Source organism: Canis aureus, chromosome 1 (assembly GCF_053574225.1).
Source record: "Canis aureus isolate CA01 chromosome 1, VMU_Caureus_v.1.0, whole genome shotgun sequence".
Classification (NCBI taxonomy): domain Eukaryota; kingdom Metazoa; phylum Chordata; class Mammalia; order Carnivora; family Canidae; genus Canis; species Canis aureus.
In genome coordinates, this window is record NC_135611.1 from 108,445,039 (window position 1) to 108,461,794 (window position 16,756).

A 16,756-nucleotide genomic window follows, 5' to 3' on the forward strand; every position below is an offset into this window, starting at 1 on the left:
CCCCCAGGGGCTGTTGGGAAATGTAGTTCTCTCTGCGGTCTGGGTGCTCTGAGGTAACGGAAGAAGGGGACTCACGCTTGCCCGTGGCCAAGCTGCGGTTGTAGCCGACTGGACTGAGGTACTCAAAGATGAAAACGGTGACGGCGACCACAGTGAGGCACATGACGAACATCATCACCCACACGGCAGGGCTATAGGGCTCTGGGGGCAAAGGGGTGTGGGGTCATGGCTTGGCCAAGCAAAGGACTGGGGGGATCACAGACATGTGAACCGGATGCATTGCAGATCTGACCATGTCCATCTGTCCCCTTCCTGGGCTCGCCATCTCAGGGACAGCCTCATTGCCTGTTCAGATCCCTGGGAGACAGTCTCTCTCAAAGACAGCCAATTCAACCATTATATACCCTAAATATTTCCTGAGCCAAATATATCCTAAACCTTTCCTGAGTCCCAGACCCAAGTCTCCACCAGGGCCACTCACCATGTTTTACACCAACACCCAGGCCCACCTTCCATCCAGTCACAACCCACCCACCCCATTTGCCAGCCTTGTCCCCACCTTCCTTCCCTCCCCCCTCAGCTCCAGCCTGTCCCCCCACCACTGCCCCCCACTTTGGCCTTCCCTCCCCATTCTCTCAGCCAACAGCCTCAGGCCTCATTCTCTCCTCTGGGGCATCCCCACCCCAGCTCTGCAGCCCTAGAAGCTCCTCCTGCACCCAGAGGTGACCTGGTCTCTCCCCTGCTCAGAGCCTTCTGTGGCTCCCCAGCGCCTCCATAACAAAGTAAATGTCCTTCAGCCTTGCCGCCATCCTCCTCTCCGGCCTGATGACTCTCTCAAGAACCCACAGCCTTGACGGGCCAGAACTCACAGTTCCAGAACAAGCCTCACCTTCCCTGCCTTATCTCCACCACTCCCCTGCCAGGGGCACCATCCTGACCTATCTACCAGACAAACTCACATCCATGTGTCTCCTCCTCACACTGCGTCTGGGAGTTCACTGACAATAAACCCAATCACCACTTCCTTGAGATTCGTACCAGGTGCTCTCACCTCCCTGGGCCAAAGCACAGGCAGCCAGGACTGCCCCTGTCACAGCAGGGTCACCACCATGGACTGTCACGGTGGCATCTTGGGGACACTCCTGTTGCTTCCACTGGGCAACGTGATGGGACAGAAATATGACCTTGTCACTTCCCTGCAGAAGGCAGGGCCCCATGCCGTGCATCTCAGGGTGCCCTGCAGAGACCTTGGGGCAAACAGACAGCCACAGAGAGGCTCTTGGCAAAATATACAGAAAGCAAACACAAAGGAAGAGATGTCCCTTCTCCCAGCCTTCCCATTCCCAGGAGCTTTGCCCAGACTTCAGAGAGCAAGAGGGAACTGATGTGACCTGCTCCTTGGCCTGATGTGCACTTTTCCTTCTCTTTGTCTCCAAATTCAGGGAGATCCCTACCCGATCCACTCACGGCCACCAACCCATCGGGTACCAGCTTCCTAACCACACCCCAAGCCTGGTTCCTCACCTCACCCTCACTGCCATCTTCCTATCCCACACCCACCTCCTCTGCACAGACCTTTGCCTTCTCGTGGGCCTCCTGCTCCCAACGGTCTCCAGTGGGATATTTTCAAAGCCTAGATCTGATCATATATCACCTCCCCCACCATCTACAGTTAAAAACCTTGGCCACTGCCGTAAGGGTAAAACCCAGCTGTCTTACCAGAGCCACCAAGGCCCTGCACTTCCCTCTTAACCCTTGCCTCCCACCCCTTCCCATCACTCACTGCCCCCTCCAGCCACACAGATTTCCAGACATTTCCCAAACATTCCGTACACATTCCTGCCTTGGGGGTCTTTGTCTCAGCTGATCCCTCTACCTGGATCTCTGCCAGGTTCTCTAGCCCGATCTCCAAAGGGGTCTTCTTGCCCATCCCTGGCAGCACCAATCCCTTCCTCTCCAACTCCTCACCCCTGCTTAATCTCTTATACTATTCATCACCACCTGAAGTGATCTTGTCCATGAATCCCCTTAGGAGATGATTTTGTCTTCTCCACGAGGCCAAGGGCTCTTAGAGGAGAGGAGCTTGTGTGCACACTCCAGCACCTGGCCCATGATAGGTGCTCAGTAAACACTGAGAAGTGAGCAGAGCACTTAGCCTGTGCCACTTTCATGTCAATCTCTTTCCCTCCTCTCATATATTCGGGAGAAGAATTGAAATTTGTGGGGCCTGAAGCTTATACAATTTGGAGGGTTGTCTTTAAGAAAAGAGAACATAAAATTATAAATAGGAGAATACACGGTGCAGGGCCTTGAAGAGAAGGCGCAAGCAAAGGCTCCTGGAGTTCCAGTTTCCTTGGCCTCGTGGTAAACCTGCTGCTCCCATTTTACAGACTGGGAAACCAAAGCTCAGAAGGGATGCCGCTTCGCCAGCCACACCGCTGGGACGGGCAATCCCGGGATGGGAACTGGGCACACAGCCGCCCCAGCGTTGCCGCCCCCGGGGCCCCGGCTCACCGAGGAAGGCCGAGGGCGACACGGTGCCGTTGCTGCGCGCCACCATGACGCTGATGCCCGTCTCCACGAAGGGGACGGAGAAGTCCACGATCTCGGACCGCTCCTCGTTGATGGTGAGGGAGCCGATGGCCATGTCCGCGCGCTGGTAGAACACCTGGGGTGAGGACGAGGCGGGTGAAGGAACCTGGCTGGCTCGAGCACATGGAGGAGGATGGCGGGGCAAGACTGGCCCCGGCGGGCCAGTGACAGGGTGAGAGAGAGGGCTGGAAGGGTGGCAGGGTGGCTGAGGGGGACGCAGAGTGGGGCAGGAAAGGAGGAGGTGAGAGTCAGGGGTGGAAAGAGGTAGTAGTCCCAGGCCAGGGGATGCTCCCAGAAAAAGCTCTCGGGATTTGGGCTCCATCCTCTCGGCCCCTTCTCTTAGGCGGGCCACCCATCTAGCCCCGCCCCTCCGCCCACAGGTCCCTCTGGTGGCCCCGCCCCCGCCAAGGCGGGCCTTGGGATGGCCCCGCCCCCGCCCCGCCCCCTCCCGGACCCGGTCCAGGCGCGCCCCACCTCGCCGATCATGCCGTTCCAGACGCCGTCGATCTTCTTTCCGTGCTTGCCGTTGGTGACCAGGTAGAGGTCGTAGCTGAAGCCGATGGTCTGCGCCAGCCGCTTCAGAATGTCGATGCAGAAGCCCTTGCAGCACCGCTTTTCCGGGCGGGGGGCGTCCGGGGGAGGGCTGCGGGGAGCGAGCAGGCTTGGGGATGCTGGGGACCCCCCACTTCAGACTCTCCCATGAGATGAGGGTATGGAGGGAGAGGCAAGCAGCAGCTAAAAACTATAGTTAGCGCTTTCTGGGGAAACAGGCTCAAAGGAGTTCCGTGACTCGTCCAAGGTGACTAAGCTGGAGGGCTCTGTGGGTCCTGAGTTCCGAGGGAGGAGGGGGCTGGGGCCAGGACTGCTGGGCTTCAAGGGATTTTGAAGCCGAACTCCTGGAGCCGGGGCTGTCACCTGTGGGTGCGGTTGAGCTGGCTCCGGCAAGGCACGGAGTCTCGGATGCAAGTGCCACTGATGGGGTCGGCCGGCTCCACAATGACAAAGGGCCTCTCCTCCAGCGTGGCCACGGTCAGGTGCTGCGTGTCGTCCACCGGCTGCAGGAAGCGGCCGTAGCGGGACCACAGCGGGTACTTTAGGCGGAGAGTCTGCTGCTCCCAACTGCCCACCTTGGACAACAGAGATTCAGGCTCTGGTGCCGGGACTTTGCAGGATGTCCTGGCCGTCACGGCCCTCCATCCTCAGAGCCCCGGCTCCCAGCTCCTTCTCCTGGAGTCTAGGCCCCATTTCCCTCCTCCTCTTAGAACGCATGGGTCTGGGTTCCCACTTATTTCCCCAGGACCTAGGAGTCTGGGCTCCTTTCTCCCACAGAAGCCAGACTCCGTGGGCTCAGCTCTCATCTCTGTCAGGCCCAGGGGCCTGGGCCCCACCCCCTTTCCCATGCCTGAGGTCGGGGCTGGGACTCACCACCTCCCAAGTCCTATCCCTCGTGAGGGAGATGACCACCAGAGAGGGGTTCACCAAGAAGCCATCCTCATTGAAGGAATAATCCCGGTTATCCCAGGTAATATTCATGAAATACCTGCCCAGGAGGAAGGGAGGGGACATGTGGGTACTTGGACTGCACCTACGTGGCTGAAGACAGAGAAAATCTCCTCTCTACTGACCAGCCCCAACCCCTAGCTGGAATTTCTCCCCAACGATCCTGAACACTCAAATACTCCTCTTTGGTGTTTAGCACTCTCTGCTCGCTGCCCAGTACCCCCTGATCAAGGTCGCAGACCTTCAGCCTGACTTAGAGCCCCTGTGTGTTCTGGCCCCATCTGCCTGCGCAGCCCCATCTCTGATCTCTGCCTCTCCTCACACTCCTTCTACCCCAAGCCCCTTTGGTATCCCACTGACCCTGAATGCAAAGAGTCCCCGAAACATATCAAGCGGTTTCCTATCTCTAGGCCATTGTAGGTGTCTGTCTGCCTGAAAAATGTTTATTCTCTCCCTTCTCACCCTGATTGATTCATGTCTTGAAGATTCAGCTCAAGCGTCTCTTTCTCTGGGAGGAGCCCCAGAAGGTCTCTGCACCCTTAGATAATCTTCACGACGCAATGGTACCTGTACCGTGAATGCCTGTCCCATGGCCCTGGTCACTGTGAAATACCCTCAACTGCCATCCTCACCTCAACAGCCCCTCTGCCCCCTTGCCCAGGCCATCAGTCCCCAAATGCCACCTTCCTACCCCCAGGATCTCTCCATGTCATCCCTCCTCTCCATCAGCATAGACCCCCTGGATCTGTGCCTCAGCCTCCTGCCTGGCCCCCAACCTCCATTCTTTCTCTTCCAATCTGTTCCACACTCCCCTCCAGAGGGGTCTTTCTGGATACAAAACTGACTCCACTTCTATCCTGCTCATAACCCACCCATGGCTCCCCAGTGCTCCAGAACAAAGTCCAGGGATTCAAGGCCTTTGTGAGCTGGCCTCATGTACCCCCACCCCTCAGCCTCATCACCCCCCATCCTAATTCTCCTACCCTTCATCCACCCTGAGCTATGGCAGTCCTGCCAGCCTGCCTGAGTTTTTCTCCTCTCCGGGCCTTTGCGTGATGCTGTTCCCCTTGCCTAGGAATACTCACTGTTTTTGGAGAACTCCTAACTGCTCTCAGAATCAAATCTGAACCCCCTAGCCTGGCCAAAAATGCCCTACATGAGCTTGGGTCTGGATGGGCTTCGTTTGTTTCTCTATACTCTGTCCCCCGCCTAGCTCACTAAGCTCCAACCACAATGGCTTTGTTTCAGGCTCCCAAATAGGCAATTCCAGCCCAGGGCCTCTGCACCTGCTGTTCCCCCTCCCTTCTCTTCATTCAGATCTTCCAACAGTTGGCTTTTTCTCTTTACCCATTTTTTTTTTTAATTCCAAATTTCACCTACTCAGAAAGACCTTTTCAGACGACCTGACCTAACCTAGCACCCTGGGTATTTCTTATCACCTTCTACCTGCTTTATCACTTGCTAATATTTTTTTCTTTGTCTCATTTGTCCCCCGTAGGAGATTGTAAACTCTGTGAGAGCAGGGACCTTGTTCAACACCATGTACCCCAGTGCCTAGAGCAGTGCCTGGCACATAGCAGACTCTCATAAAATAAAGACTCATTCAATAAATGAATGAATGAGCAATTCATCTGTCAGGTCTCAGCTTATAGATGTCCCCTCTTCTTGGAGACCTCCCTGACTCCATAGGCTGCCTGTGACTGAGTAGCCTAGTTTGTTTGTTTGTTTGTTTTTTAAAGATTTTGTTTATTTATTTGAGAGAGAGAGAGAGTGTGTGTGTGTGTGTGTGTGTGTGTGTGAGAGAGAGAGAGAGAGAGAGAGAGAGAGAGAGAGCATGAGCAGGGGGGAATGGCAGAGGGAGAGGAAGAAGTAGGGTCTTTGCCTGCAGGGAGCCCGATGTGGGGCTTGATCCCAGGACCCTGAAATCATGACCTGAGCTGACAGATGCTTAAATGACTGAGCCACCCAAGCACCCCTGAGTAGCCTCGTTTGGAGGCTGATTGGGGCCAATGAAATTCCTCTTTTGGGAAGACGTTGGCTGTGAGACTTGGGGTGGGGGATGGGTGGTAGACAGGCTGGGATGAAATGGTGAGTATTAGCAGAGAGCAGAAATTCTGTGCAAAGAGAAGAACTGGACAGCCTCTGGAAGTGGCAAGTCAGACAGAGAGAGAGGGAGTGGCAGGGGCAGACAGAGTAAGAGGGAGACAATCAGAAAGAGATGAAAGCGTAGCTGGTCCCCAGGCTTGGCCTCGATTCCTGGTGTCTGGGTTTCTGTGCGTGTTTGTTTTTCCAATAAACCCCCTTTTCCCTTAGGAAACTTGAACGAGACTCTGCTTCCTGCAAACAGAAATGTCCAGGCTCAGACAGCATTCCTGCTGGTGCTCCCACAATGCCCGGGCCACCTCCATGATTGCAAGCATCCCACTGTGTTGTCATTATCCCATCCCTGTCTGTCACCCCTACAGGACCCTGTGTTCTTTGAAGAGAAGTCCATGGTCTTATTCATCTCCATGTTCCAAGCGCCCAGCATGGGCCCTAGTTCCTAGCAGGTGCTCAGTAAGTATTTATGAACGAGGGATGCTTTTCTCACCCTCTTGTCCCCGGGTCCTGTCCCTCACGTCACCCGATTCTCTTTTTTTATTTTATTTTATTTTATTTTATTTTATTATTTTTTTTTTTTTTCGTCACCCGATTCTCAATTCTCCTCCCCTCAGTTGTCTTCTCCACTCATCACCTCTTTCCAAGCTCAGCCTGTTCTCGTTTCCGGATGAAAGGCCTCCCCTTCCACTGTTCCATCACCAAACTCATCAATTTCTCATCGCCAAAGCTTCCTATGGTGGTGATGCTGCTTCCCACCAAACCCTGTTCTCTTCTAAAACAACAGCGTGCAAGCCGGGGCACACACCTGTCCAGCTACAGTCCGCATGCACTTCCCAGTCCTCAGGGCAGCTAGCCCAGGCCACATGCAGGTGCTAGTCAAGCAGAATGGAAGTCTAACCAACCGCACGGATGCGCCTGTAAGCAACCAATAAGGCAGCCCTGGCCGCCTGACTGCATCCCCGATGTGTCCCTTGCCCCAAAGGAAATTGCTTGCTCCCCAGTTTCTCTCTTTTCCCCCTTTCTCATGAGCTAGAATTCAGACCCAGCTTCAAATGCGCAAAGAAGGTGGCAGAGCAACAAGGTGGCAGGGTCCTAGATCCCTGACAGAGCCTCCTGTTAGCTGAAACACTCCTTTCTGGGTTGTTTGTTGAAGATTTTATTTTTTTTAAGATTTATTTATTTATTCATGAGAGACACACAGAGAGAGAGAAAGAGAGGGAGAGAGGCAGAGACATAGGCAGAAGGAGAAGCAGGCTCCATGCAGGGAGCCTGATGTGAGACCCGATGCCAGATCCCAGGATCACACCCTGAGCCGAAGGCAGGCACTCAACCACTGAGCCACGCAGGCATCCCATTTTTTTTTTTTTAAGATTTATTTGAAGATTTTATTTTTAAGTGATTGCTATACCCCCATGTGGGGCACAAACTCACATTCCTGAGATGGAGAGTTGCACGCTCTACCAAGTGAGCCAGCCAGGGGCCCCTCATCTCCGGATTGTTCAGTGAGGGAGAACAGCTCCTATCTTGTTTGGGCCCCTGTGTGGCTGGGTCATTCTATTACTGAAATTCAGCCTCTACTCCAGGGAATTTCGTCATCTCTTGAGGTGCTATCAAGTATAGGATATATCTCTAGTTTTAGGTACCACAAAGAAAGAAAAAAGTGCTGCCGGAGAAACCATGATAAGCCATCAATTGTAAGGTATATCTTCTTCTTCTTCTCCTCCCCCTCCCCCTCCCCCCTTCTCCTCCTCCTCCTCCTCCTCTTTCTTCTTCTTCTTCTTCTTCTTCTTCTTCTTCTTCTTCTTCTTTCTTCTTCCTCTTCTTCTTCCTCTTCTTCTTCTTCTTTTTTTTGTAAGGTATATCTTGATTTCAAAGACATTAAGCCATGGGGAGAGGCACCTGGGTGGCTCAGTGGCTGAGCATCTGCCTTTGGCTCAGGTTGTGATCCCGGGGTCCTGGGATTGAGTCCCGCACCAGGTTCTCCGCAGGGAGCCTGTTTCTCTCTCTGCCTATGTCTCTGTCTCTCTCCATGTGTCTCTCATGAATACGTAAATAAAATATATATTTTTTAAAAACCGTGGGAAAAAATTCATCTTAAAGTCATGAAATATCATAATACATTCACTGTGTCTTCGGTGCTTTTTCCAAATTACCTGATTTAGCACCAGACAGGAGACTCAACTATATCCATTTTACAGAAAAGCAAACCAAGGCTCTGAGAGGGGACTTGACCCACTTGACGTTGCTCAGCCAGTGAGAAGCCCCAGGTAGTCAAGCTCTGGAGCCTTCCCACAGGCGTCCTACACCAACTTCACTCACCTATGTAGACTCTCCCCTCGGTGGGTGCGGTTCTGGGCTCGACAGTCATGGCCGAGCTCTGGCAGGAAGCCATAGTCACGCAGCAGAGCCTGGGCACCTCTGGCCACCACGGCCACACCGGCTGCCACACGCCGGGCCAGGTCATCCCGCCAGCCAGCCGAGCGCACTGCGAACAGCCCGGCAGGCAGTGGGGCGCCTCCTGGCAGAAGAGGGGGCTCTCCAGGGGCGCCTGAGCCTCCACCTCCAGCCAGCTGGGGCCCCACCATGAACCAGACGTAGCCAGGCCCAGTGAGGCCAGCCTCCTCGGCTGCCCGGAACACCGGCTCGGCTTCCTCCCGGGCACAGAACAGCAGGCGGATCTGTGCGCTGACGCTGCGGAGCTGGGCACCCAGCACGGCCTCGCCTGCTCCAGGGTCCAGCGTCAGTGCCCCGCGGTGCTCCCAGCCCACCATGCTGCCATCAGTAAGCACCTCGATGTAGGACAGGAAGGCCCGGTGGCCGGGGGCACGTGTGGTCACTGCCACAAAGGATGTCCAGTCGTACTCCTCCAGCACCTCGAAGATGACCTGGAGCTGCTGCTCTGTGGAGGAGCCCAGCTGCAGGAAGGTGGAGCCCTTCTCCTGCGGGGGAGGAGGAGGAATGTCAGGCCTCCTGAGGTGGAGACCACAGGTCCCAGCAATCAGTAGGGGCCTTCAGTTCCCAGTGGTCAAGAGGGACCTCATCTCTCAGCAACTGATGAGGGCATCCCAGCTTCCAGTGGCCACCAGGGTGTCACAGCTCTCAATATGGCAACTGACTAGCTGTTCACCAAACCCCTCTCCTTTCCCCATGGATGCACAGAGCTGGGCCTGGGTTACGGTTAGCCATGTGACTGAGTTCTAGACTCATTGGTAAAAGCACTCCCCCATGCACCTTACTCCCTTCCCTGTCTGAGAACAGATGTAGTGGCCCCAGAAGAGAAAGAATTCCAAACTCCCAGGGGTTTACAGAGACACAAGAGGGAGGAGCCTGAGTCCCTGAGTCATCACTGGGAGAAGAGCCACCTCTAGTCAGGAATGCCTGTTTGGATTTTATATGAGTGAGAAACAACCTTCCATTGGGTTAAGCCACTGAGACATGTGGGTTTATCTGTTACAGCAGCTAACATTACCCTAGAATACACACAGCATCCACTGAGGGACTACATCTCCCAGAATGCACTGAGGGTGCTGAAGGTACTGTCCTGTCCAGCAGGAAGCTGCTTTGCTGAGTGGATTTTCCCTTCTCTGGTTTTCCTCCTACCTCCCTGACTTCTGTTCCCTCTGTTGGACACTTCCTCAGTCAGAATTCTAAATGCAGAAGTGCCCTAGTCTTCTCTCTTCTTCTCTGTCCTCCTTCCCTGGTGATCTCAGCCAGACCCATGTGTTTAAATACCGTCTTCTGTGCTATCCAATATGGTAGCTGCTAGCCATCCGTTTAATCAAAATTAAATAATATTTAGTTCCATAACTGCACTAACCACACGTCAAGTTCTCAATAGCCACACTGTGGCTAGTGGCCAGCCTGCCGGACAGAGCAGATAGAGACCATCATTACCATTGCAGAAAGTTCTATTACCTCGCATTGAATATGTTGATGGTGCCTCTCATCAGTCACTATACCTCTCTCATGAACTCCAGACAGACAAGACCTATCCCCCTTTCTACTCAACATCTATCTCCTCTTGGATTTCCAAGAGGCATCCCAAAATTACCATATCGAAACCAGAATTCTTGATCTTCTACACTCCCTCCACTCCAGCCTCAAACCTGTTGCCCATCTTCCTTTCCTTATTCACCCAGCTGCTCAGTTACCAAAGTCAAATCACCCTTTCCCCCTCTTTCCCTTACGTCCAGTCCAGGCCATCTTCTAGTCTTCTCAGCTCCCTGTTCAAAACATAACCTCATTCTTCATGACAGCCCCGTCCCAACTTTTGTGATCTCTATTTTGCTTGGACAACTGTAACAGCTTCCTGACCCCTCTCTGCTCACATTTTTGCATTTTCCAGCCCATTCTCCATCAGCAGCCAGAGTCATCTTTTCAAAATATTAATTGGATCGAATCCCTTCCCGGTTGAGAATCTTCCAATAATTCTACCTTAGAGTCAAAGCCAAAGCCCTTACTGTGGCCCACAGGCCCTGCACAATCTGGCCTTCTTTGCCTCTCTGACCTCATCTCCCACAACCCCCACCTCTTTGTTCTTCCTCAAACACAGCAAGTTCCTTCCAGCTTCGAGGGCTTGGCCCTTAGCTGTTGCCTCTCCCAGGGAAACTCTCCCCCAGCTCCTCCATGCTGGACCTACCACTTCTCATTTTTCAGGTCCAGGTTCATTGCCACCTCCTCAGGGAGGCTTCTCCTGACTGCCATCCTATCTTTCCTCCAGGACAGATTTCACGATTTGTTATTTGCTTTCTATCTGTCCATTAGAATGCAAGCTCCATTAAGAGCAGGGATCTTGAGGCACCTCGGTGGCTCCCCTACAGGGAGTCTGTTTCTCCCTCTGCCTATGTCTCTGCCTCTCTCTGTGTGTCTCTGATGAATCAATAAATAAAATCTTAAAAAAAAAAAAAAAAAGCAGGGATCTTGTCTTTTCCCTTCCCTTTTCATAACTAGATTTTCCTGGAACCTAAAACAGCCCTGACACAGAGTCAGCTCTTGATAAGAGGAAGTGGACTTTCTTCCTAGGCGTGTACCTATGGTTATATGTGTAGGAGATAGGGCAGTTGTCCTGAGCCGATGAGTATGCAAAGAGAATCCTGAGAGGATCTCATCCTTGGCAAGTGGAGATGTGCTGAGGGGACCACGTTCCCAGCATTCAAAGGAGGCACGGTGGCTCTGTGAGGATCACTTTTTCTTCCATCCAGAGATACTGAAAGGACTACCTTTGCCAAAAGGCAACAAGTGTACACTGAGCGGGCCACGGTTCCCAGATGACAATCAACAGTGGCCCACACTTCTCAGCAGCAATGGAGGCAGGAGGGACCACATCTCTTGGTATGCCATAAAGGTGGCAGCCAGGGAGCTATAAGATCACTTGAAGGTGATCTGCCTACACATCTCTGGACAACTGTCTAAAGGAAGAAAGTTGGCCAGAGGCCCTTCCCAGAATGCTCTGGACAGGAGAGAACTACAAGTCCCAGGATGTCCTAGAGAAATGGCCCTTACAGTAGGGAACTAGTGGGGATTAGGCTCCACCCACTCAGATGGCCCCATTCGCCCCGTTACGCTGGCCCCACCCCTAAGCAGGCCCCGCCCCTTCTCAGACACCTCTTAGCCTATCCCTTCTTCTCCTCAATGCGCACACCAGGCTTGGTCCAGTTTTATCCTTTCTGACCAGAAGTCCACTCCAGCTGGTCCCCCTGTGCCCTCGGGCGGCAGGCCTCTTTCCAGGCCACAGCCGGCTCCAGCCTCTGCCCCCTCTCTCCTGCAGGCTCCTGGATTTGACTTCTCAGTGGCTGGGCCTGCCTCTCTGGTGGGCCTTCATCCTCCCAGGCCAGGCCTACTCCCCGGATTCTCGCTTCCCATGCCTTACAGCTGGGGCATGCCGCTGTGCGAACCCCACTCCCGGGACTGTTGCCCACCCTAGACCCGCCCCTTTAGCCCAGAGCATAAGCCCTGCCATCTTCCTGGCCTCTCTCCATGCCACTTCCCTAACTGCCCTCGCCCCACTTCCCGGCCGCCTGGTCTGCCCTTCGCCAGCCCACCCGCGACCTCTCCCCTCTCCCAGTCCTCCCTTCACCGGATGGCTCCGTCCTCCTACCTAGACCTCTAAGGCCCTCTCGCAGCTGGCCGAAGCCCTCCCTGACCTCAGTACCCTCTTTCCTGGCCCTCTCCCCTCCTGGTTCCGGTCTCCTCACCAGATCTCACCCCCTCCTGAACCCCATTCCTTTCCAACTGACCCCTCCCTTGCTAACCCCCAGATCCCCCTCCACCCTCAGAGCTTGCCACCTCAGGCGGGTCCCATTCTGTTCCCGGTCCCGCCTCTTCCCCAGATTCCACTCCCTCCGCCGACTCCCGCAGACCCTCAGCGGGTCTGGGAGGTCAGTCCCCCGGCAGGCCCCCCTCCCCGTGTAGGCCCCGCCCCTCCGAGTCAGCCCCGCCCCTTACCCGGACCGGACTCCACCCGCGGGCCCCCCTCCGTCCGGGACGCCGACCCTCCGGCCTGGCCCCGCCCCCCGCGGCTGGCCCCGCCCCCCGCAGGTCGCGCGCACCTTGGGCGTGAGCACGAGCGCGGCGCCGCCGTGCACGGCCACGATGGGCAGCGAGGTCTGCGCCGACAGGAAGTCGAGGATGGGCGCGACGGCGGGCGCGCGCGAGTCGTCCTCGAACACGACGCCGTGCACGCGCAGCCCCGACAGCAGGTCGCAGAGCTGCAGCACGAGGCTGCGGGGGTCCGAGCCGTTGAGCACCAGCGCCACCGGTCGCACGTCCAGGCCCGGGCTGCGCACGGCTGCCGCCACGGCCGGGCCCAGGCGCGCCGCCTCGGTCGCGTACGCGGGTCCCGAGAACACGAGCGCCACGTTGAGCGGCCGCGCCCCGCCGGGGCCCCCGCCGGGCCCGCCGGCCCCGCCCGGTCCCGGCGCCTCCTCCGGGAACGGGCTGGCGCAGGCCAGCGCCAGCAGCAGCAGCATCTTAGCGGGGCCCCGAGGGCCGCGGGGGCCACCGGCGCCGCGCATCGCCTGCGGGCCCCTCCGGGCGGCCTCTGATGCGGGGGCAGCGGGCGCGCAGAGCCGTGGAGACCCCCGGAGCGGAGAGGGACACAAACGGGAGGAGGACACGGAGAGGGGGAGACAGAGACAGGGGACAAGGTGTGGAGAGACACGGAGAAGAGGAGACACAGGGAGGGAGAGGCGCAGAGATAGGGAGGAGAGGGAAAGGTTGGAATAATAGAGACGGGGAGCGACGGAGAGGGAGACAGACACCGGCCAAGGGAGAGCCAGAACCAGGGAGAGCAGAGACGAAGGGGGAGACACCGAGTCAGGGAAAGTGGAGGTGGGAAATGGGGACAGAGAAGATCCAGAGATAGGGATAGAGAGGCTCAGAGTGACAGAGATGGAGAGAGGAAGGAGGCAGAGAGAGATAAGACGGAGTGACAGAAATAGGGAGGGAATGATGAGGCAGGGGGAGTCGCGGAGATGGACACGGAGGGCGGGTGAGATAAGAGAGACGAGAAAGTTGGACGGAGAGAGGAAGATGGAAAGAAGCCCAGAAAGACGGAGACGGACCCCACGGCCACCGAGAGACATGGACACACAAGAGATGGAGAAACAGGCAGAGCCGATTGAGGGAGGAGGCAGGCAGAGCAGACAGGAAACATAGGAAGACAGAAATAGCGAACCAAGGCAAAGATCAAGACCCCCACCAGGGAGGTGCCCAGCACAGACATGAAAGGAAGGCCGGGAAGGCGGGTGGCAGGAGGGATCAAAAATAAAAGGAAGAAAAAGTGAGGGGAAAAAAATGAGAAAGGGAAAAGGGGTCAGGTGTGTGGGGGGAGAGAAATAAGAGAGAAAAAGAAATGAGCGGGGCATCCCAAGGAGAGAGAACACCCCCAGGACCTTACCCCCCCACCTCGACCACTACCCCCAAACTGTCTTTGTCCCCTTACTCTGTCCCTATCCCCCTATTGTCAGTGAGAGCTAGAGAGAACAGTGGCCCAGGCTGGGTTGCAGGGTTGGGGGGCACAGCTGTGAGAGCGGGGGGGTGGGGGTGGGGGGGGGCGGGGGTCCCTGGCTCCCAGCCCAGAGCAATTTAGTAAATTAGAGGAAATACAGCCATCTCTTCCTGTGTCCCCTGTTGAATGCTAGCTGCCTGGGGTGGTCGGGCGGGGAGCCCAGACTCCTGGCACCGGGGGCCTGGACTCCCAGCTCCCAGAGAGAGATTAGAGCGTGCACTAGGGGCTTCCTGAAAGGGTGAGGGTCCAGATGGGGGAGAGTTCTCTCTTGGCTGTCAATCAGGCTCCTGTCCGGTTGCCATGGCAGCACAGGCCTCCTCTACCCCACAGATAGTCCGGGTGGGGGAAAGGCCCACACCCCCTCCCCTGCCTAGAGGCCTCACTCCCCCCCCACCACCTGCCTTCCCAGGGATCCTGGACCACTGTCTCCCCAGGGATGGGGGTGGGGACTCCTAATGTGCCCATCCCTCCCAAATCCTGGCTCCCCTGGCCCCTCCTCTCCTCTGCCCTTCCCCAAGCAGCTGGCTCAATCAGCGCTCAGAATAGCCCCCCCCACCCCAAAATAACCCACAGCTGTGGCCTGGCCCCTGCGGGGTTAACACTCACTCTCTCCTCCCTTCCTGGTGGCTTCTCCTCCCTCAGACCCTCCTCTGCCTATCCCAGACCCACCCCTGCTTGGCCTCTGTCCTTGGGCACCCCAGGGTCCTGCTCCCTGCAGAGGCCCAGGAAGGTAGCTCCTGCCCCACCCTTCTTAGGAAACTGGATGCCCAGTCCTCTGTTGGGGAGGACAGTCTCCCACCCCTCAAAGATCTAAGTAGTGGCCCCAGCTGCTGGGGAACTCTGGAGGCCCAGTCCTCGGAACCTATGCCCTCAGGGATCACATTCCCCAGGCCCCCAACCTCCACCTCGTCTCAGTCCCCAGATCCATTCCATGGGGCCCAAGAGCCAAACCCTCCTTGTCCCTTGCCCTGTCAGAGACTCAGGAGGCTGGGCCCCCAGCCCCCTCTTCCCTCAGACACAGAAGCTCTAACTTCTCCCATAAAGACTCAAGAGTCTTGGCTCTCGGCACCCTCCTCCTCCCAGACCCAGGAGTCCAGGGGCTCAGTTCTGCCCTCTCTGAGGACCCAGGAGTCTTGGCTCCCTCCTGCCCCTCGACTGGGTGCCCAGCCTCCTCTCTGCCCAGAAACCAGGAGTGCAGGCCCAGAGCCCCTTCCTCCCCTAAGGATCCCCTTTATGCCTCAAACTCCATCAGTCCCAACATCCTGTGAGCACCCCCCATTCCCCCGCCAGCTCCAGCCTCCTGTCACCCCACTCGGGTCCTGGACACAGCACAGCTGTCCCCCAGCTAAGGAGGAGGAGGGTGCCAGAGATTCCTGGGGTGTCCCTGTCTCCAACACTACCCCCCCACAGCCCATCACAGAAGAGAGGAGAGGCCACTTTGATCAACAGCCCGCCCCCCCTCGCGTCGTGCTGCAGACGGCATCCCGTCCCCCCCCAACACCATTCTCTCCCCACCCTAATCCGGTGCTCAGAACAGGCTGGAAGGGTATTCCAGAAGCTTGAGGAAGGGGTGATAGCTTGGGGCGAGGGGTGCTTGGGGCCTGGATGCCCTCAAGGTCCTTGGCGGGGGTATTAATAGCAGACTCATAGCTCTGAGAAGGGAGGGGAGAGCGAGAGGAGAGAGGGAGAGGGACAGCCAGCGAGGGGGGAGCCCGATGCGGGCAGGGGGATGCAGAGGGAAGATGGGATGGAGAGACGGGGAGGGGGGGGATAGAGATACGGGGTGTCAGGTATGCGGGGCTGGGGAGAGGGTGCAAAGTGTCAGAGAAATGGGGGGTTAGGAGGCCTGAGGAGCGGGGACCCAGGAGAAAGGGGCTCAGAGACGGAGAAAGAGGGGGCAGAGGAGAGTCCCCAGGAGACAAGGGAGCCCGCCAGGGGCAGAGACCCCAGCTCACCATGCAATCCCCCCTCCTTCCCTGAGGCCCCTGGCCAACTTTCCCTGTCCTAGATCTGGGGGTCCACATACCCCCACCCCCGCAGTCCCTTCCCGGGCCTTACCTTTTCATGACCCTGTTGTGTGTGGGGTATCGCGGGGGGGCAGGACCGGAGCCCAGAGTCCAGCGACCCGAAGATTCCGCGGAGGGCTCAGGGAACCGCTGGGGGCCAGGCCCCAGGGCGGCGGTGGCGGCAGCGGTGGCAGCGGTGGCGGTGGCAGTGGCGGCGGTGGGGACCTCCTGCCCGTCCCTGGCTCCGGCTCTCCCTCCTCGTCTTCGGTCCCGTCCTGCCCTGTCTGTCCCCCAAGGTTGCGGCCACCCCAACTAGGCGAGGACGCCGCTACACATGTTGCGCTAGAAGTTGGGCCCCGGACATTGCGGAGGCTGTCGGGGTGTCCTCTCGCCGCCCCGACCCCGTGGGGATCCCCCCTCCGCCCACCTGGGGTGCCCCCCTCTGCCGCTTCAGCCCCGGCTCCTCCCCCCCGTCCATGTGTCCGGTCCCGCCTCTCCCTGGCTCATTCGCACCCCCACCCTTTGTGCCCTCAGCGCCCCCCCTCCAGCG

The 16,756-nt window shown here is 57.0% G+C and overlaps 1 protein-coding gene and 1 long non-coding RNA gene across 4 annotated transcripts in view; one reads left to right on the forward strand and one right to left on the reverse strand.

Moving 5' to 3' along the window:
- Positions 1 to 16,756, reverse strand: part of GRIN2D (glutamate ionotropic receptor NMDA type subunit 2D) — a 36,417-nt gene that overhangs the window by 18,868 nt on the left and 793 nt on the right. The window contains exons 2-9 of the mRNA XM_077846587.1: positions 16,259 to 16,548; positions 12,741 to 13,231; positions 8,512 to 9,131; positions 4,018 to 4,132; positions 3,508 to 3,719; positions 3,067 to 3,235; positions 2,515 to 2,668; positions 76 to 201 (exon numbers count right to left, since the gene is read on the reverse strand). Of these exons, the coding sequence (XP_077702713.1) occupies positions 76 to 201; positions 2,515 to 2,668; positions 3,067 to 3,235; positions 3,508 to 3,719; positions 4,018 to 4,132; positions 8,512 to 9,131; positions 12,741 to 13,205 (1,861 nt within the window). The 5' untranslated portion in view covers positions 13,206 to 13,231; positions 16,259 to 16,548. The remainder of the gene's footprint in view (positions 1 to 75; positions 202 to 2,514; positions 2,669 to 3,066; positions 3,236 to 3,507; positions 3,720 to 4,017; positions 4,133 to 8,511; positions 9,132 to 12,740; positions 13,232 to 16,258; positions 16,549 to 16,756) is intronic.
- LOC144282940 (uncharacterized) lies at positions 16 to 11,058 on the forward strand. Of its 3 annotated transcripts, XR_013351359.1 has the most exons (6): positions 16 to 118; positions 2,391 to 2,627; positions 2,973 to 3,129; positions 3,922 to 4,114; positions 6,558 to 6,648; positions 6,807 to 11,058. It is a non-coding gene; the product is annotated as an uncharacterized LOC144282940 (long non-coding RNA). The 3 variants fall into 3 exon arrangements; XR_013351354.1 differs by lacking the exons at positions 6,558 to 6,648; positions 6,807 to 11,058 and adding an exon at positions 4,578 to 6,549; XR_013351348.1 differs by lacking the exons at positions 6,558 to 6,648; positions 6,807 to 11,058 and adding an exon at positions 5,591 to 6,549.